General features: G+C 37.6%; 1 protein-coding gene across 1 annotated transcript in view; it reads left to right on the top strand.

The window, feature by feature from the left end:
• The first annotated feature begins 18589 nt into the window (after window positions 1–18589).
• Window positions 18590–21830, top strand: part of thrab (thyroid hormone receptor alpha b) — a 32182-nt gene continuing 28941 nt past the window's right edge. Inside the window, exon 1 of the mRNA XM_073828989.1 lies at window positions 18590–19006. Coding sequence (XP_073685090.1) covers window positions 18951–19006 — 56 coding nt within the window. The 5' untranslated portion in view covers window positions 18590–18950. The remainder of the gene's footprint in view (window positions 19007–21830) is intronic.

Below are 21830 nucleotides of genomic sequence, written 5' to 3'. Positions count from 1 at the left end.
AAGTTTTCTTAATGCACTGTGTTTCCTTCTGGAGCATCAGTGAGCATTTGAACCTTCTGTAATAGCTGTCCCTCAGTTGTCCTCAGTGTGAAAATATGGAGGTAAAGTTATAGTGGGCATCGGTGTCTCTCTTGCCTCCCCTGAGACAATTCAGTTTTAACATATCCCCTAAAGTGTGCGGTGGGTTTGTTGGGGGGTAATTGAGAATTAATGGGGAAGTCAGCGCCTGCGATATTATGCAGTTTTATGGTTATTGGTATGGTACCGATACAGCATTGTATTAACAATGCTAAAATTATTATTAAGATTATCTAAGATTATCTGCGCCGATATTAGGCATTTTATGGTTATCGGTCATTTTTAAAACTGATTTGCCTATAAAATTATTTAAAACCATTTAAAGAGGTTTGTCAGAGCCTTTGTTATTCTTAATTTTGACATTAGTTTTTATTTTTACACCAGGCATATTTATCGGTTCAAAATATCGATTATAAGTCTACTTGTTCTGTAATAATCGGTATCGGCCCTGAAAAGCACATATCGGTCAACCCTTAGGTTTGATTCTCAAAAATATATGTAAGTTGCTTTGAATAAAAGTTCCGTCAAATGCATAAGCGTGTAACTTTGTGCAGTCCATGATACATTGTACTAGTATTTAACATCTGAATTATATAACAATTAGGCTATCCATCTCATAGTAGCCTACCAAAATTTTATTAACAGTAGAGGTGAAGCTTTTCTTTTTCTTGTTTTCACTCGCAAAGTTCTAATGTTACAACACACATTACAATACGTATTTCTTTGCACACTCGTTTTACGCGTATTTGGTGCCACCTACTGTTGTGGGTGTATTATTGACATGTCAAAGTCTAGACCCTAAATATAAGACAACTGCGTTTTTTCAGATGAATTTCCAAGATATTTTTTTTATATCCGGGTCAATACGGTAGATCTTTCTCAATGTTAATCAAACATTAAAAGAAAAGACGAAATCACTCGCTGATTAAACTACTGTTTATTTGCATCTTCGTTCTTATTTTTTAGTAACAAAGATAAAATAAAAATAGCTGATAAAAAATATGCAATGTTGCTTGGTGATTTTGCTTTGGAACCTTCGGAAAACTTTAACTCGATTTTTTTCAAAATCAACTCTGCTGACTCCATCGCCTTCAAACGGCTATAGCTCAGTCATTTTTTGTCCGATTCCAACAAGTCATATATCATTTTAATGAAGCATTCGAAATAAAAATAACTCATTTTTGAAAATTTGCTCATTCTGACTCATTGTGCCAGCACAGGTCACAGTTTTTTCCTTCCAATTTCTCTCCATCTCCATTTCTTTCACCAAGCTCTGGAAAAGCTGCAAACATAATAGTCTAAATTAAAGAGTTTCAGTAACACTACAGTGTCCTTTTCATTGTGTATAGTCATCAGTCACTTCTACACATTCAGTCCTTCTGCTTGTTTTTTTCTTTTTACGAGCAAGATGAACTCATATGACAGACTGCACCAGCTACTTCATTCTGTACAGAAAACAGAACCAAACGTTCGGAGGGGAGCATGTACTGCAACATGTGTGACTGTGCCCTGATTTTTGATGGGGTGAGAGGTTGTTTTTGCCTAGAGATGTGGAATGCATCAAGCATGTGCATGTTTAAAGCAACGTTACGGGAATTTCCAACCAGCTCTTACAAATGTGTATTATGGATTTCGAAGGCACAATATGTATGTGTACTAGGGGTGCTAATACGATCCAGGACCACACAAGCGTGGGAGGATGGGTCCCGGCTCCGGCACCGGGCCAAAAAAATCACCCCTCTCCCACAGGCGCCATCATCCTGGTGAACGCCACCACCTTCTCGGCTTTCAAGGCTGCACAACATCCGGGAGAGGGCCCCCGCTCACCCACCCAGCACCTTTAGTCTCAGGGGTGCGTGCGAGCTCCCGCAGCCCTCCGTATGCCACAGCGCCTTACATTTATAGCTCATTACGGAGGTGACTGAGATGAGGAGGTGATGGGTGGAGGTGACAGGTGGGGTGGCGTAGAGAGGTGATGTAGGGGCGTGATGCAGGAGGAGAGCAGCGTGTGGCTGCTTCAAGGGGCGGGTCGCTGTGCGCCCCACTAGAAGCATTTACAGCCGGTTCACACCACAATCTGTGTGCTGGTCTACAATGTGTAGTCTTTTTACAGTACAAATGTGTATGGTACTGCTTTTTCTCTTTATAAATGTGGCCTTATTTATTTCACTGGTTTTATTTGCTCTGGTGTTTATGTATTTGGCTGGCAGCTGGTGTGTTTTATTTGTGCCGTGCTGATGCTTGGCTTTATACAGTGTGCATGTGTATGCGTGCACAGCAACAACTGGACACGTTGTTCTGTATTTTATGAGAACTTACAGGACACAAATGCCGCTGCCAGCAATAAACACATCAGTTTTCTCTCAAAGCAACAGGCTAGCTGTGTGGTAGAACCATGCGAAATAATAGAAATTCCTCAGATCACCTTGATGTGATGTCATTTCACATTCATTTTTTTACATTTATGTTTGGCCAAGCAAAATTCTGTCATTGTTTACTTCTCTTATGTCATTCCAGACGTTCTGTAGAACACATAAATAAATGTCTTAGTTGTTGTTCTTTTTTCTTTCTTTTTTTTCTTTTTGGTTACTAAAATATTGCCTTTTGTGTTCCTCAGAAGAAAGAGAGTCATACAGTTTTGGAATAAACTATTCCTTTAATGAAAGTTTAAATGTCATGAAGAAACATTTTTCTAGTTGCTTTACTCTAAAACATTCAATTGACTAAATATTGCTTTCAAAACTAAAACTAAAAGTTTGTTGCCAGTAATGGCTGATAAATTGGTTCATAAATTGGTTTGAATGATTCAGTAGCAAATCGAATTTAATTCATTAACTAATGTGAAGTGCAGGAATCTCAAATGTCTGTTAAGTTCATAAAAACTACTGAAAATGTATTGATTTAAACAGTGTTGAACCTTATTATTACACAAATTATTTTATTTTTCCACAGTTTAAAAAAATCATGTTATGGAGAATATCCAAGCTGTTTTTTTTCCACAAAGTGCCATAATTAAAAGTAACCCATAATTTACACATCTAATCCATACTCTATTTACTTGTAAACTACCAGTCAAAAGATATTTTACAGTAAGATTTTTAATGTTTTTTAAAGTCTCTTCTGCTCACCAAACCTCCATTTATTTGATCCAAAATACAGTAAAAGCAGTAATATTGTGAAATAACTCTACTATTTAAAATAACTGCTTTCTATTTAAATATATTTTAAAATTTAATTTATTTCTGTGATCAAAGCTACATTTTCAGCATCATCAAGTCCAGTCTTCAGCGTCACATGATCCTTCTAATATGCCAATTTGCTGTTCAAATAAACATTTTATTATTGTTAAATTTATAAAAATTGCCACAACAAGTTTGAAAAACGAGAACTAAACCAGAGGGTAAATTGTTCAGTATTTTCCTCGTACAAAGTTATTTTGTGCCACATTCCTGGTCTTCTGAAGCTAGAATGAGTCATGTGAACAGCTTTTATGAAAATTTGATGGTGTTTTTGGAGAATGAGGGCAGTAAGCATCATATTCTAGTGCGTAACATGGAAATGAGAACTTCAAACATTAAACGTTGTCTTTTGTTTTTCATGGAATCAAGACTGTAATACAGGGCTAAAACAACATGGGGTGAGTGAGCGCTGACAGAATTTTCATTTTTAGGTGAATGGTTCCTTCACACAAACAGCCCAGGGGGTTTTGAAGTCAGTGAGACTTGCTGTCATGTCTGGTTTTTTTCTGATCTGCTGTTGTGTCCAGCTTCTGAGAAACTGTGAGGGAACAAAATAGAGTGTGAACGAGAGCTAGTGATAGAGGAATGAAGGCAATGCCTGCAGCTGAGATTGCCCAGACCGGTGAATACGCTGGCAACGTGTGTGCATATCAAAGGGCATTTGGCCAAGATACCACACCTCTCAATCTGCTTTAATTCCCAGCATAACCTAGCGGGTGTCACTGAGCCACAGGGTTGTCCCTGCCTCTGCCAACACACACACACACACACACACACACACACACACACACACACACACACACACACACACACACACACGCATGCATCGGAATTCCCTTTGTTTCCACTTGGCCTGACTTCTGCTCCATTCATAAAAATACTATACCTGTTTATCTGATTGACTGCCAAACCTCACCTGCTATGTTTGCTCGGAAGTGTGCTGGAGCGTTCAGGCTCTGCCAGATATCTCACGCTCTACGGACGGCAGGTTTATCGTGTGATATCTCAGTTCTGTACTGCTGCCCCAGGCACAGACCCTGGTGATGTGTATGAACTACACACGAACAGCCGAGGTTTGTAAAGAGGAAAAGAGATAGATCTTTAACTGGGCTTCTGTCCAAACACAGTGGTGGCATTTGACCCACACCTGTCTCTCTGACCTCTGGCTTCGTTCCATTTCTCTCTCGAGTATCTCCTGTTTAAACTCATGCTAATTATGTGTGTAAGCAGTAGACTGTCAGTTGAGTTAAATATTTAATCACAATTAATGTAATGAAAGAAAACCAAGGTTTGGCAGTTTGCGCGAAAGACACTCATGATGTAAATTTGTATCATGAAGATTTTAGCATGGTAATGGATATGCCAGTGTTAATGTATTTGGTTTTGGCGGAATAAATCTATTGCTGTTATTGCTGTTTTTGTAGATTATTGCTGCTGCAAAGCAAGTACAGGAACATGCCACTGCCAATACATATGCCTATATGTTGCACTGAGTATTTAAAACATACTTCTGCTGCACAAGTAGCATATAATAACCCATAGCAGATCTTACAGGTGGAGCTGGGGAGGTGGAGGGTTTGAGAGTAACTCTCAAGCGCCATCTAGAGTTTCATGACAAAATTTGACATTTGTGCATCAGTGCTCATCACTTACCTCATGTATACAAAAAGGACATGGAATATAAAAAAGGAAAATTTCCATAATGAAATAAGGTTGTGAACGTATTACTACGTATTTAGGTTCGGTATCTTTAGGTTAGCTGTAAAAATTGCCAGTGTGAACGCTAAGCGGACCAGGACCAAATGTATAATTTTCCTTTTTGGTCCGAATGAACCAAATGAACTGAACTACAAGTGTGAACACACCCTTATGGCGCTTTTCCACTACACAGTACCAGCTCGCCTCGGCTCGACTCGGCTCTGGTTTTCCACTGTGTAAAAGTTGTACCTGTACCTCTACAATAGTACCTGGTTGTCATAGCGACGCTGCAAGAAACTGCCGTGACGTAATCTTCTACGCGACACACACCCGCTGTCTGCACCTCCTCGTTTGACCACGGCGTATTCTTCCGAGTTGCCATAATATGTAATGGATTGGATATGTCACGCAATCTCTGGCCAAACTTTTTAAAAATGGCGGGGTTATTCTGGATACTATTGCTGGCGCGTGCAATGATGACGCAGTGAATAGTGACGATTCTCTCTGACCAATCCGCAGTCTGCTGTGTTTTCACGTCACATTTTAGTATCGCCTCAGCTCGCCTCAGCTCGCTTGGAACCTCGCCGGAGGTGGTACGAAAAAAATTACCTGGAAGCCGGTACAGGTACAACTTTTACACAGTGGAAAACCAAACAGAGCCGAGTCGAGTCGAGCCGAGGCGAGCTGGTACTGTGTAGTGGAAAAGCGCCATTAGTTTCTTTTGGACATATGACTCATGTCAACTACACTCTAAAACTGCTGGGTTAAAAACAACCCAACTTGGGTTATTTGGCAACTCAGCGCTGGGTAAATATTGGACAGAACACATGCTGGGTTATTCGGACCCATTTGGTTTGATTGGGTTAAATGTTTGTACCCAACATCCTGGGTTGTTTTAAATTAACCACTGTTTAAAAATTATTATACTGCTGGCTTAAAATGGGCTGGAAATGAAAAATCACACACAGAATTATAGAGACAACAGTAATAATCAAAAGATGAACATTTATTATTAAGCAAAAACACTAATGGACAAAAATATAAGACAAATTGAATGTATTTGAGTGAATACAGCTTAGTTTACAATATTACAAACATTAAAACTCATTTATCAAGCATTTTAGAAATAAAAAATGGAACATTTAAAAGTAGCATTTTAATTTAAGTGTATTCTACCGTTCTCTGTAATCACTTTTCACCAAAATAGTGCTAATTTTTGTGTCGGTGTAAGAAAATGATGGGTGGCTGTTCGCCGGAAGAACTACGAACTTCAGACCGCCGCCTCGCATTTCACTCGTAGCTCAAAGATGTAGTGGCTGATTACATAACCTGCCCATAAACAAACATTACTGAGGTTGGAGAACATTTTATAACATCAAAATAAATTGAATTTAGTATTATAAAGTTATGCAAGGCAAAAGGCGTTTCCATCATGCGAAATGACCGCTGTTGACGCAATTACCTGACTGACATCTCGTCCTTGTATGTTCCGTTGCGTAAATAATATAATTCGCTCTCTCCTGTAGAAGACACCAGAAGCCCGCTGGGTTGTTTCATTGGAGACAGGCTTAACCCAGCGGTTTGGTAGAAAAAATAACCCAATATTTAATAACCTATTATAAATGACCCAGCAGCTTAGTTACAGAAGAACTACCTAGCACCTGGGTAAAAAAAAAAATAATAATAAAATGACCCAACAAGCTCAACCCAGCATTTTTTTTTTTTGGTTTGTTTGTTTTTTGAGTGCAGAAAAACTATGGGGTAAAAATTTTAAAAACAACCCAATAAAATGATCCAATAGGCTGAACCCAGCATTTGGTAGAGTGTACTATATTTTGTTTGGCCAATCTTTTCTCAAACTGTCAGATTCCAAGAAGACATTAAAATGCCATAAATGTGATTAATTTGATTGCTATATTCCAATTTTTTTTTTTTTTTTTTTTTTTTTTTTTTTTTACGGCAGCTGTGACCAGATCATTGATTCACTGAAAACTCAAGAGCTCCATCAGTCTGACTTTGTGAACAAATAATTTGGATCAGTTTGTAAGTTGTATCCACCAATTCATTGAAAGATTGGGCTCAGAAGAGTCATTCATTCATGATTTGAATATTGTGTATTATGAACATGTCAAAAAGATTTAGGGCCGATGTCAAGATTATCAATGAATAACGACAATTGCAATTCAGTTTTTTGGGGGGGCCTCAGTGGAGCCCTCATTTACTTTCAGTACATTAGGAAAAGTAGAAACATAAAATAGAAAAACACCTTTTGTGTTCTACAAATGAAACTATGTCATATAGGTTTGGAACAGCTTTTAAAACAATGACAGATATCAGCATTGTCTCAATTTCACAATAAAGAACTTGTATGTGTTTGTGTGAGACACCTGATGTGGCTTCAATCACGTTTAATCAGCTCTGAATGTTCCGGTCATTTTTCCTAGAAATCGCACAGAATGAAGCACTTACAATGTCAAATTGAATAAGCATTTTAAACATATTTAATTAATCGCATGTGTTTAACTTTGACAGCCCTAAAAAGTAGGTCATTAGATGGAGAGCTGTGCATTCGGTCCATTCGGCTTTACGTTGCGTCAGAGGAAGAGCAGTGCGCCATCTGCCACGAGCTGAGGGGAAGTTCACAGCCTCGTCTCTGACACTGAACATGCCTCTGACTGCAGTGAGATCACTTGATAAGTTGCTAGACTCAAGCAATTCCTATTGGTATACCGTAATGAAAAATAAATGCTGAAGCATCCATCTTAAAGTAAATCTCAGTTTTTTTATGCCTGACTGACTGGCCTCGTGAAAGATTAATAGAGCATGATTTAGCTATGCACAAAGCCGGCAAACCCACAGAGAACTCAGCTCGGCGAATCTTCTTTTAACCACCTTTTGAGAACATCAAAGTTTTTTTTTTTTTTTTTGATTGATCCACCTTAGAAACAGCAAAATTGGGAAGGGAAAAGCCTCTAATTTGTTTTTCAAATACAGTCACATTCTTGGCAGCTTCTTCACCCGTCTTTGCCAAAGGCATGGTGGAATGAGGGAGGAGGCCGTGCGCTCTTTGAAGGGGAGTGTTTGTGTGTGTTGGGGAGGTTGGGTCAGTTTCCCACAATGCCCTTCCTTTCCCCTTTTTGTTTCCCCCTAAACATCCGTCTGTGCCTAAGGGAAGTGACTTTGTCAGGCTGACCTTACGCAAGATAACCGTCGTCTCGGGCTCCGTCTCGCATTTGAGTAGATCCACCCTCATTAATTTTCCTTATTCTTGAGCTGGAGAAGATGCTAAACAGACACCAGCAAAATTTCTCCTCAGATAAGATGGCGATTATTCAAACGCAATAAATGTCTAGGGTGATTAATGTCGTAAAAGCAAAGTGGTGGATAGAAGGGGCTACATCTGCCAAAAGAAGCTCCCTCCCTGTCCGTCAAGACATATTCTACAAGTTCAGATGAACAACAGTAGATGGTTGTATATCTGATAAATTGACTTTCTTGACAATCTTAAAGGTATAGTTCACCCAGAAATGAAGATTCTGTCATTAATTACTCACCCTCATGTTCACTCCTAAAAATAATGGCGCTTTAAAGGTTCAAAGGTTCTTTAAAGAACCATCTCTTTCTTACTATGTTATAATCTGAAGAACTTTCTTTTACCACAAAGAACCTTTTGTGAAACAGAAAGGTTCTTCAGATGTTAAAGGTTATTTATGGAACCATTTAGACAAAAAGGGTTTTTCTATGATAACGTGAAGCACCTTTTTTTAAGTGTTGTTAACCCGTAAAACCTTTGTTCATCTTCAGAACACAAATTAAGATATTTTTGATGAAATCCGAGAGCTTTCTGACCCTGCATAGACAGCAATGTACTGTAACTTTTTCATATCAGTCAATACCACATTTTTATTTCTTTCAAATTTAAAGGCAGATTTTTGCTTCAATGTGGTTGTAAAAACCAGAAAGTTAATTGTAAACTATTCTTTATGGTCCAAACATGACAAACACTTCACATTTTTTTTTAAATGTAAATTTTTTTCAGTCATTTTTCCTTTACAAAATAAATAAAAAATGAGTAATATTGTTTCAAATCAAGAAACAGGTTTGTGTTGCCTCATAATATTAATAACATAACATTTTTTGTCTCTTAGAAATACACATTTGATTTGACCAGTTTGAGTTAGAATGCAGATCAATTATCAAAAATCTATTATCTAATATTGGTAAAAAATTATAGCAACCTCATTTTTATATGGTGAAAATTAGTTATTCTGACAATTTGAGTTTTTTATTTGTTTTATTTATTTTTTATTAGCCATTGGTCTTCCATAGTAGCACACATTTAGATCATGATAACCACAGTTAAAACCACAAATATAGCACCTCAATACCATGGTAAAAATGTAATATGGTTTCTATGTATTTGTAGGAAAAACAGTAGTCTAAATACATTTGGTAAAAATGCATAAACATTATAGCTTAACCACAAATAAATACTTAAATTATTTTCCATTAATCCTCCTTCAATACATTATTTTTATGTAATAATACAAAAAAAATTGACACAAATACCCACATTTCTGACACAATACCATTGTGCAGTTCGTGCTACCACAGTAAATCTATGGTAGACGATGGCGATTGTAGATTAAAAAGCCTTCTGACTATCGTTGCGCACACTGTCTCTCCTGTTTGTCAGTGCTATAAACAGTTTGTCATCTGGCTATAAACAAAGTTATTTGTGTCCTTCGCTGAATTCAAGCGCTTCACACTGGATCTCACAGCACTGTTTAGTGGTTCCATAACCAAGACTCATCAGCGAGTGAACGCATCTGCTCTAGTAAGCTTACGCCGCTGTTTAAGTGAGTAAACGGTCCGAAAGGCACGCTTCAAATGACTAGCACTCTTTCATTCTATTTTTGCTGCACAAACATTATATATCGTTTACTGAGGAAATTTATATTGCGTGATAATTATCATGATCGATTTATTGCCCAGCCCTAGGTCAAGGCCCAGAAAGGTGGTACAGACATCGTTAAAATAGTAAATGTGACTTCAGTGGTTCAACCTTAATTTTACAAAGCTTTCAGTCTTCAGGAGTACCACAATGTATGCTTCTGTCTTTGTAAACATGTATAAGGTTTTCAAGCATGACTTGCAATTTTGCCAAGCCTTAGTTATTTGAACCAGATCATATACTGTAATTAAATTGCATTACTGTCCATTGACCAACATTCCCAAAGATCTATATTGGTTGACCACTCTTCTCTCTTTCTGTCCTTTTCTAAACCATTTCTCATCCACTCTTTGTAAACCTGACACGTAGTAGTAACAACTACTAAAAGGTCAACCACCCAGAGACAATAATCAGACATGTGGTGACTTACAGAGGCAGTTTAACCAGCCATCAATCACACAACTTTATCAGCCCACTCCACCTAATGTAAACAAGAAACGCCGGGAAGGAGGGCGAGTAAGGCAGGGTCCAGGATTAACACTCACCAAGCACCAAGTGAAACAAAAAAGTGCCTTTGGTGAGTATTTTTTTTTACTTTTTGTACTAGTATATGTGACAAGATATTTCTTGCATTTAACCACTCAGATGTAAACAAATTCACAATGCCTGGTTGTAAGCGAAACCTGACACCACCTTTGATTTGATTTGGGCTGTTCACAGATCTAATGGTATTTTAGGAACACAATCACGAGAAAGGTGTTTCTTCAGTTTTATTTTAATGTGAAAGTGCTACTCAGCAAGCATGTGTGATTGGTGCATTAGATGTTTTAGTTAGGCTAAGCAAAGCAGCTTTTTTCAAAGCCTTTGTCATAAAAAATGCTCTTTTTTTGAAGGCAGCGAGTTGATTGGTTATATAAGGATCTCTGCTTGCGTTGCATTCTTTGTAAAACATTCATTAAGGCACTGTGTGCTTTGACTGGTATAATGGCATCTGCAATGTGGCCTTCACTGAGATCATATCAAATCACTGTCCGGAGTCTTTATCTCCTGGATCATCAGTGCTCTGTCATTAACTGTTCATAAGTATAGTGTCTTAATGTTTTTTTTTTTTTTTTTTAACTCGTTGTGTAATTTAATTGTACTGCTGTTGTGATGTAAAAATGTTTATATAGATATAATCGTAATTATGATTTTTAAGAAGACTGGAGACTTCTATCCTTGATGAAAAAAGAGAAAGAATGAGAAAGATTGGCTAATTAACAGAGGCCGTTTCATTCTGCAACGTACTAAATATTCTTTTTCATGCTGCTTTCAAGCCAGCATTTTAAAGCATTGAATTAAGGACAAGAAGAAAGTAGGGAAAACAGAGGAAGTGAAAGACCGAGTCCACTTTCTTCTTGCCAATTAAAAAGTTTTAGTGCCGCGTTTGAGAATGCAGAAAACAGCGACAAACTCAACAGCAAGAAAAATGAGGCAAAAACCTTACTCAGCTGCACCTGCTGCAGTTTTTATATCTAATGTATGCACTGTGTCAACATATATGTCAAGAGTTGCCCCTTCACACACAAAACATACCCGCTCCCGCACACACTTGGCTTACGTACACAGGTGCAGTGTCAAAGATACCTGCAATGCTCCACTTTAAAATTTATGTGGCCTTTGTGCATTTTTGGCTCCCTTTGCACTTTTTACAATGCTCTCACACACACACTAAAACAAACAGTCATCATTAACAAACACCACATCTCGTTTTTTCTTTGACCCTATGCTGAATTAAACTTAATCTGCTGTGTTTTTTCTTTTTTCTTTCTTCTGGTCTCCCTCCTGTCCCTGTTCTTGCTCAGTTGCATGTTTAACAGGAACCATGGCTTGTAAAGCTACATTTATAGATCCCGTATGTTTGATTGTTTGGGGCTTTATGACTTTGACCTCGACTAAACAGGAGGGAGAGGTGGACCTCCTACAGTATACAGGCCTGGGCAACAACTAGAATGTCCATGTGTATGTCGTAGCCTTAAAGGGCTTTTTAGTTGACCCAAAATAAAGTCTTTATCAAGTTTGTTTGATAACCTTTATCAAGAATTTGTTTCTCCGTAGAACACAAAAGAAGATATTTAGTAGAATGTTTAAGCTGCTCTTTTCCGTAAGCCCTATTTATATAATCATTTCTCATAGGTAATGTAAGGTCATTTCTGAATTTACAGGGGCTAGTTTGTGATTTCATTGCAGTCTGAATTCAGAATGGTGTTCCTTTTTTTTTGGTGAGGTAATTGCTGGTCCAAATCCGCAAGTCTGAGTTTACAGGAAGGGATCAATCGAAAAGCATTTTATAAATCCTTTTAGACTGCCAAGTATTGATAATTGTTGTGCTTTGCATGCTTTAAAAAATACTTTTATTTCTAAAATGCTGGAAACTGAATAATATTACATCACCGCTCCACTAGAGAAAGTAAGAGCTGTTAAGAGGAACAGTTACCTTCTGAACAGGCTGTACTGTACTATGAAAGTAAATAGTTATATATATAAGTCATCAATTTAAGCAAGATATTCAGTGTAGAACAACTAAAATTTAGCTTCATTTTAGGGTTGGGCGTTGTCGACCAATTTGGCATCGTACGATGTCTAACGTGAAACATCGCGATGGACGATGGCATCGTCCGCGGGGGGCGGGAAGAGGGCGGGAGTGCGGGATGGTTGTTGTTAAATAATTAATTCATAACGAATTAATTAATTGTAGCCTACCGTTTCCACCAGTGCTTAATTTGAGCCAGACTTTTTAAAGATCCGGCATTAACAAGTGCATCAGATCGTGACAGTGCGTGCGTGCATACAAGAGAGAGCAAGCGCGGGTTTATGTAGATGTATCTGGAGGATGCGTGTTGGTCCTTAACATATTTTCGACCAGTCAGCTTTAAGTTCAAAATTGCTCTCATTGATTGCTTACTGCTTTACCCACTCTCTCCAAACGCATTCAATGAGCAGCGGAATGTTTAGAGAGAAAGTGTAATATCAGAAATAATACCAAATCAAGCAAAATATTATTATGTATTAACATTATAAACAATATAAACATAGCTATAAGTTAGTTACCCTGAGTCCAAAACGAATCATTTAAATGTAACGGTATTCAAAACAGAACAGGAATGAAACAAAATATATAAAGTTAAGAAACCAAAACAAAGCGAAACTAAAAATACCAGGTGTTGGGCTCACGCCCCTCTGTAATTTGGCACAAATCCAAGTGTTTCCATATTCCCAATGCATTTGAATGATAAACTGTTATTTATAATGTATAGGCTTTGTATTGTACATTTGTATTTCGATGGAAAAAAAAATATTCTCTTGTTTTTTTGTTCCAAGCTCGGTTCGTTATGGTAAAACCATGAAAAAGGCATATTTGGTGTAGTTTATTTAATCTAATTTAATTAAAATTATTTTGAATTTTTTTCTGCTGTTTTTGTATGCCTCATTTATTAATGTAAACGAACTAGTTCATGTAATACGTTTGGAATTCACAATTTGTATTGTGATCGCTAACAACTTCCTTGTTATTATTTCCTCATAATAATAATAATAACAATAATAATGATAATAATAATAATAATAAACTAAGTAAAGATGCGGAAATTGAAAGCATGCATTTCATCTGGCTATATAGCGTGATTCAGTGTGTGTCTTTCGCGAGCGGGTTGCTGCTGCGGCGGGGCGGGGGCGGGGCGGAGGATCGCGATGCCGGCTCAGCATCGTGATGTCTATCGGCCATCGGCGATGGACGATGGCATCGTCTATCGACCCAACCCTACTTCATTTCACAAAGTGATTCTATGGCTATTGAAGACTTTTGAGCACTACCAGGGTTTTCGCGGGTCCTTATAAAGTCTTACATTTAGTGTATCAAATTTAAGGCCATAAAAAGTCTTAACTCATAATTATGATTTCAAGATGTCTCAAATTTAGGGATGGAAAGACCAGAATTGCAATATGGCTTTGTGTGACCATTAAACTCCAAAAGGCTTTGATTTCATTAAATAAATATGAGCTCTGCACATTTTAAAGTCAGGTTTTGCGTCAGGAAACCACATTATTTCTGCTGTTCCAAAAGTGCCACCTGCTGACAAAGCATGAATTTGCATTTTCAATCAGCCTGTCTGCTGTTTTTGTTTAGACCAATGCGAAAATTACAATATGGCCTTATATGACCATTAAACTCCAAAAGCCTTTGATTTCATTGAATAAATATGAGCTCTGCACATTTTAAAGTCAGGTTTTGCGTCAGGAAACCACATTATTTCTGCTGTTCCAAAAGCACCACCTGCTGGCAAAGAATGAATTGGCATTTTTCAATCAGCTCATCTGCTGTTTTTGTTTAGACCAATGCGAAAATTGCGATATGGCTTTATATGAATATTATACTCCAAATCGCTTTGATTTTATTGAATACATATGAGCGCTGCATGTTTCAAAACCAGGTTTTGCGTCAGGAAACCACATTCTTTCTGCTGTTCCAAAAGCGCCACCTGCTGGCAAAGAATGAATTGGCATTTTTCAATCAGCCCATCTGCTGTTTTTGTTTAGACCAATGCGAAAATTGCGATATGGCTTTATATGAACATTATACTCCAAAAGGCTTTGATTTAATTAAATAAATATGAGTGCTGCACATTTCAAAATCAGGTTTTGCATCAGGAAACCACATTATTTCTGCCGTTCCAAAAGCGCCACCTGATGGCAAAGAATGAATTAGCATTTTTCAGTCAGCCCATCTGCTGTTTTTTTTTTTTTTTCAGACCAATGCAATAAATTGGGATATGGCTTTAGATGAACATTATACTCCAAAAGGCTTTGAATTTATTGAATAAATATGAGTGCTGCACATTTCAAAATCAGGTTTTGCGTCAGGAAACCACATTATTTCTGCCGTTCTAAAAGCGCCACCTGATGGCAAAGAATGAATTAGCATTTTTCAGTCTGCCTGTCTGCTGTTTTTGTTATGCGAAATTTGCATGTTTGCGAAAATCAGCCAATATTTTTATGCAGCAAACACAGTTGTAAATACGAGCCGTTGAATTGACAATAAGCTGATGCTAATGTAGTAGAAAAATCACTTAAGATATATTTATATATTTTAAGTTAGTTATCATAATAATCAGTTGATAATAATTGTTTAAGTTAATGTATACTAATAATTAATACTTTTGACCTTTTTTCCTAAAACTAGTTTAAAGGCTGAAATGTTAAGTATAAAGCTTTGTTTTTGTAAAAAAAAAAAAAAAAAAAATCTGTATCTGAACTGTAAATCATGCTTTTTACAGTCATTTTACAGTTTAATATGTTACCAAAGACATTGGCCTACCCCACTTATATAGTATTAATTGTATTTATGCAGGTATAAAAAAGTCTTAATTACCCTGACTATTTTAGTTTTATATGACAGCCCCAGTCCCGATCCACTTTTCATTTGTATGAAGAGTGCGGCATGAACATTCTTCAAAACATCTATTTTTTTCTTTTTTCTCCACGCAAGGAAAAAAAAAAGTCATTCAGGTTTGTAGTGAAATGAGGGTAAAAAAATTAAGACAGAACTTTCAATTTTGGTCGAACAATCCCTTCAAGCGCCATCTACCAATCAAGAGCCAGCGTCACTTTTTAAAGTACTGTATGTTATGAGCTTCTCTCTGATAACTCATAATCCTCCGAATCCTTTGTTAATCATTGGAGACTAATTATTGAGATTAGTTGCAGCAGTCCCACAGAGCGTCATCGTTGTTTTGGTAATAACCCGCTTAAAAACATTTACACACACGCTTAACTCTGCACACAATTGACGGGAACACGCTTTAACACACATCAGCCGGACAGGCAAGCCCGATGAAAGATGATAGGCCAGCTGAGCATTAACTAATGCAGAACAAATGTCCTCTTGGCTTCATTGTCAAAGGGTTGCGTCACACACTAGCCATGCGCTTGAATCACCAAGCACCTCTGCAGTCAGAATACAGGCCGTTCGGATGCAGCAATATGCAAGCTTATCCCCACCGTATCGGTATCCGAGTATCATGGAGTCCCGCGGCACCCGACTCTGTGATCGTGCTTTCTCAAGCTTTGAGCTTAAGCCGCCGGATCCTTTTCTTTCTCTTCACACACAATAAAACGATCTAATTCCCCTCTCTGGTCCAGAGCCACCCATTCATAGATGGATTCAGTGGGCTCATACGGCATGTTCCACGTCCGTTTGTGTTTGGGGAGTGCGCTTAGTAACTGGAAGCATAATAGATAAAAGAAACTTCGATGTACACTTACGCATACACATCTGTCAGCAGGTCGCTTTGTGAATTTGCCTCGATATATCACTTTTCACTCAAGATGGCTTTGTAGAGGAGGCCAGACTGCTTTACTCGTAGAAAGAATTTGGGATGGGCGATATAGGCCAAAAATCCTATCTCTGAGTTTTTAGGCTGATAGCGAATTATGATATACATTTAAGTATTTTCTACGAACTAAGATAATTTTTAGTACTTCCACTTTTAGATGCAATGTATTAATGGCATTCTATGCAGATTAAATAGTTTTGCTGCTTATCTGATCATTTAAATATGGATAATCTCCAAATGATTAAAGTAGGACTGCAGGACTGATTATTTCTTTGATTAATGACTTAATTGGATTTTTTTTTTGTAATTGGGATCACACAAAATGCATGCTATTATTTTATTTAGTACTGACCTGAATAAGATGTTTAATTTACATATAGACTTTTACATATAATCCTCAAGAGAAAATAATAGTAATTTATAAATAATGTGTTGTTACCTTTTTTTTTTTTTTTTTGGTTTAGTGATAGTTGTTCATGAGCCCCTTGTTTGTACCCTTTCTAACAATGACTGTATGGTTTTGAGATCCATCTTTTCACACTGAGGACAACTGAGGGACTCATATGCAACTATTACAGAAGGTTCAAATGCTCATTGATGCTTCAGAAGAAAACACGATGCATTGAGAGCCATTAAGAGGGGGTGAAAACTTTTGAACAGAATAAAAATGCAAACATTTTTTTCTTATTTTGCCTAAATATCATAGTTTTTTCATTTACTACTGCCCTTTTAGAGGCTACAAAAGATGCATACATGTTTTCCAGAAGACAAAATAAGTTAAATTTACCCCGATCTTCTAATACTCTTAATACATTGTGTTTCTTTCTGAAGCATCAGTGAACATTTGAACATAGGCTTTATGCCGAACGTCACATGACCAACCCCGGAAAACAGGTCTCATTGCTTCCGCTTGTCGGAGAACGTGTTAATAGCCGTAATAAATAATGGCGATATCGACGGACTTTTAAGGTAATCAGTTAAACAAGCCAGCTGTTTATTGTGGACGTTTCATTCGATATTTATATATAAATGTTAGTGAAAAGAATAAAAATTTAAAACTTTTATATATCAATCCACATATGTGATGGACATTGGTTATGATCATTTTTAGTGTCTACTTTGAATGAATCTTGAGTAAATCATGTTCATATTTAAAGAGGGATATGCAAAACGCGTGAACCGGAAGCAACGAGACCTGTTTAGCAGAAAACGGAAGCCTGTTGGGCATGAAGCCTATTCTGTAATAGACATACTCAATATACTGAATAATGTCAAATAGCATGGCACAATATTATCATAGACGATATATATCGCACAAAACTTGTGAAACATAAGTTATGCACTGAGAAAAGCACACAGTATTTGTTAGCACACGTATCTGTCAGAACACCTGACAGGGCAAGCTAGGTTAAACTGTATTCTAATGCGCCAGTTTGACGTACTTAATAAAAAGCGTGTCTCATGTTTACGACAATTTGGATCTCGCACTTCCCCTGCAGCTATTCACTCTGTGTCCTTGCTCTTTTCAGAACTACTGTATATCTATAAACAGTATTGTCTTATTCTACATTATTTTTGAAAATATATCAGTGAAAATTCACCACCCGGCTCTAAAAAGAATCCTGGATCAATGGCTTTTTTTGGACTCGCAGTCTGACCTTATTGACCTGTGACAACGACAAAACAGAGGCTAAGTTTGGATACTGATTTGTTGTGTTGCCAAATCCCTAATTTGCATTTACATGTTGACTTCCTTTGTCTAATCTCATCTGTTATGTTTAGACTTGAGTGCAATTTCAGTGCTGTCTGCATACACAATTAAGTCTAAATACACAGTTTAAAGACTGTAAGTGATGACATATCCAGATAAAGTGATGCTTTAAATGGTCCAGCTCATCAGAATCAAGTAGCCTGTGGAATCGCAATCCTCGTTTTTTCAATATCCTACCTCCTAATCCAGATTATTGAGGCAGTTGAGGCCTTGTGATTTACACAGGTTTTAAGACACATTGCTGCTGCCAAGAAATGAAAGAGCAGCCTGGTGGCACACGTGAGCTCCTGGGTTTGCACAGAGTATGTGGTAAAGAAAGAGATGGGATTAGGGCCTTTCTAATCAGAGTTGTTTTCTATAAAGTACGCTTGCTGTCTCCAGTGAGCCGGCTAGGCTCTGGAGAGCTCATGGGAAGCATGTCACATGGGACAGATAGCTAAAACACTCAGTTTCAGACTAGAATGTAGACTAGAGTTATTATACAGGAGTATTTATTTTATTTTATAAATACAATTTAAAAGTGAAATTGGATGAATTGGATTATATCTCAATGCTTTTGCCTTCCAAAGAACAAAAGTTTCCCATTCCTCCTGAAATGAAACATTTTAGCACACATACTAATATTGATTCTCTGTTTTTTCGCAGACCTCCACACATATTGCTGCATTATCACTGGCCGTCTGAGTTGGAGAGTGCGGTGGGCTTGGTTTGCGAGCGTCGCTCCGCAGAGCCGTCCGATGACTGTCTGACTCATCACAACCCGCGAATGACAGGCGTGCATTCGAGGGTGGGGCCCGCCTCAGTCTCACATGATTGGCTGCTGGATGGAAATAAGGTGAATGGAACACATGCCCAAGGAGCAGGACCCAAACCAATCAGAGGGAGAAGAGAAACGGTGAGCCTGTTTCTATTATCCCATAAGAGAGTCCAGACATATTAGTTAAGCTACGGCCTTAGTCGTAATGCTAAAGTTGAGTGTCTTGGTGTAAAGTTGCCCATGCTCCCTGTTTTGTGTGTGTGTGTGTCTGTGTGTTAATCGAATTTTATTTCACGTAGTGACGCTTCGGGAAACTCAAATTTTCTGGTCAATGCGCACAGTCTCCTACATAATTCAGTTTTCCCGGTAACTGGCTCCATTTGTGTGTGTACATCTCACAGTGAGTGTGGTGCTGGCTCTAAGCCGTGCTTTTGAGTCTAAAGGCAGATGCTAAGAGACCAGCCTTTGCCTCAGCATCTACTCTGCACACACATTTTATATAAGGTCTGGAGCCGGCAGGAACGTTCACTAAAGCCTTAGAGAATGCCTGTTACTGTCAAAAGTCAGCACACTCTGAAATTTTACACACAAACACACACACATACACACTGCCGTGTAGGCTTTTGGTTTAGCAGGACAGCACAGACTGCCCCCTCACGTTCTAAAAAAGAGTTTGTTTTAAAGCCAATAGCAGTGTTTCTGCCAGTTAGCAAAACACATCAAGTCTTCCTTCTCAGTGTATGTGTGTGAAATGTCTAATGTGTGATCTGCCCTTGAGCGATTTCTTTATTTAGCACATCTGTTGTTGTTGTTTTTTTACTTCGCTGACCTCAGATGATTTGTTGTGGAGAGGTGTGTTGTTACCATGTCAAAATGGTTGAGTAGTTGGCTAGTTAGTGTGGTTGATTAGTGAGGTTGACTAACCTGTGTAGCTTTAGGTTTTTCTGTTTACAGCACCACCACAAAATGTTATATATATGTTGAGTTGAGGTCAAAAGTTTACATACACCTTGCGAAATCTGCAAAATGTTAATTATTTTACCAAAATAAGAGGGATCATACAAAATGCATGTTGTTTTTAGTTTAGTATTGACCTGAATAAGATATTTCACATTAAAGATGTTTACATATAGTCCACAAGAAAAAATAATAGTTGAATTTATAAAACTGCCCCGTTCAAAAGTTTACATACACTTGATTGTTAATACTGTGTCGTTACTTGAATGATCCACAGCATTTTTTTTTTTTTTGTTTCGTGATAGTTGTTCATGAGGTCCTTGTTTGTCCTCAACAGTTAAACTGCCTGCTGTTCTTCAGAAAAATCCTTTAGGTCCCACAAATTCTTTGGTTTTTCAGCATTTTTGTGTATTTGAACCCTTACCAAGAAGTACCTGGGTTTCTCAACTCTGGCTCTCAAGGTCCACTTTCCTGTTTAGCTTCAACCCTAATCAAACACAGCTGAACAAGCTAATCAAGGCCTTCAGGATCACTAGAAAGTTACAGGCAGGTGAGTTTGATCAAGGTTGGAGCTAAACTCTGCAGGAAAGTGGACCTTGAGGGCCAGAGTTGAAAATCCCTGAATTACTGTATGATTTTAAGACAGCTGAGGGACTCATATCCAACTATTAAAAAAGGTTTAAACACTCACTGATGCTTCAGAAGGACTATATTGACTATATGTAAATGTCTTTTATGTGAAATATCTTATTCAGGTCAGTACTAAACAAAAATAACACGCATTTTGTATGATCCCTCTTATTTTGATAAAATTATTAACATTTTGCAGATTCTGCAAGGTGTATGTAAACTTTTGACTGCAATTGTCTGTGTGTGTGTATATATATATATATATATATATACATGGGCGACATTAGGGGGGGGGCAAGGGGGGTTAGTCATGGAATCCTCGACAGCCCCGCTGCAACTGCTTTAGCCAAGCTTAGGCTCGGTTGTACTTGGGAACTAGACGGTGCTATATAACCCTCAAATGAAAGCAAAGCAATTAAAGATCTGGCAAACTATCCAACGTGTTTTTGCAGCGTTGGGCAATGTAGCCAATCACAGACATATCTGTTGTTTCCGAACAATTAGAAACACTTGTCAGAATTCACTCACTGCTGAAAGCGCCTGATCGGTTTTTATTAAGTGCCGTTTTGTGCGCTCGTGAATCATCGTATGAGTGTAGACGCGATGTAAATAAAATATTAATTGTGTAGTTTAGAGAGCTTTATTAATTATAACGGAATTTTGTGAGATCTCTATGAACTTTTAGTGATAATAAGGGGAGCGTGCTTTGCACTTTCCAGGCTATAATCCATTTAGAATTTGTATGAAACTTTCGTTTTTCGGCACATGCAAGCTGATATGTTTTGGGAGTGACATTTGCATATTTACGCTGGGTTTATTCTCGAAATAATGGTGAAGCAATAGACGGGATAAAAATATATTTTCCCCTTCTCCCAAAACAACTTACTGTTTCAGCTATAAAATAGTTCAGTTTTGTATGTAATGGCAAAATGTTTATATTTAGTTTAGTTTTTTATTTAGCTAATTTAGAAAAACGCTTCGAGCATTTTTTATTCGTTAAATATATATATATATTTACCGAACAGCGCCCAGCGGAAGACTGATCATAGTCTGTTTGATCAGTTTGCCTTCTCAAATCATCACGACTTGTCTAAAATGAAATCTATAGATATAAAACAGTTCAAGTATAAAACAATGGTAGTTTAAACATTACAGATAAATGTGCGCTATATGCGCATAGTTTGTGCAGAAAGTGGAAGCTAAAGCTTGCAGGACATCGAGGCACCAGCGCGATCACTTGCATTTTTTTCATTGGAAACCATTTAAAATTATCCGTCATTTTTGCTCACAAAGTACGAGTAATACATCGAAAAAAACGTTACAGCATTTTTATAAAATAAAGAAAACAAAAATTATGTGCTTTCTGCCGTCTGGT

Source organism: Garra rufa, chromosome 22 (genome assembly GCF_049309525.1).
Source record: "Garra rufa chromosome 22, GarRuf1.0, whole genome shotgun sequence".
Lineage (NCBI taxonomy): Eukaryota > Metazoa > Chordata > Actinopteri > Cypriniformes > Cyprinidae > Garra > Garra rufa.
This window is presented reverse-complemented; position numbering and strand designations above follow the sequence as displayed.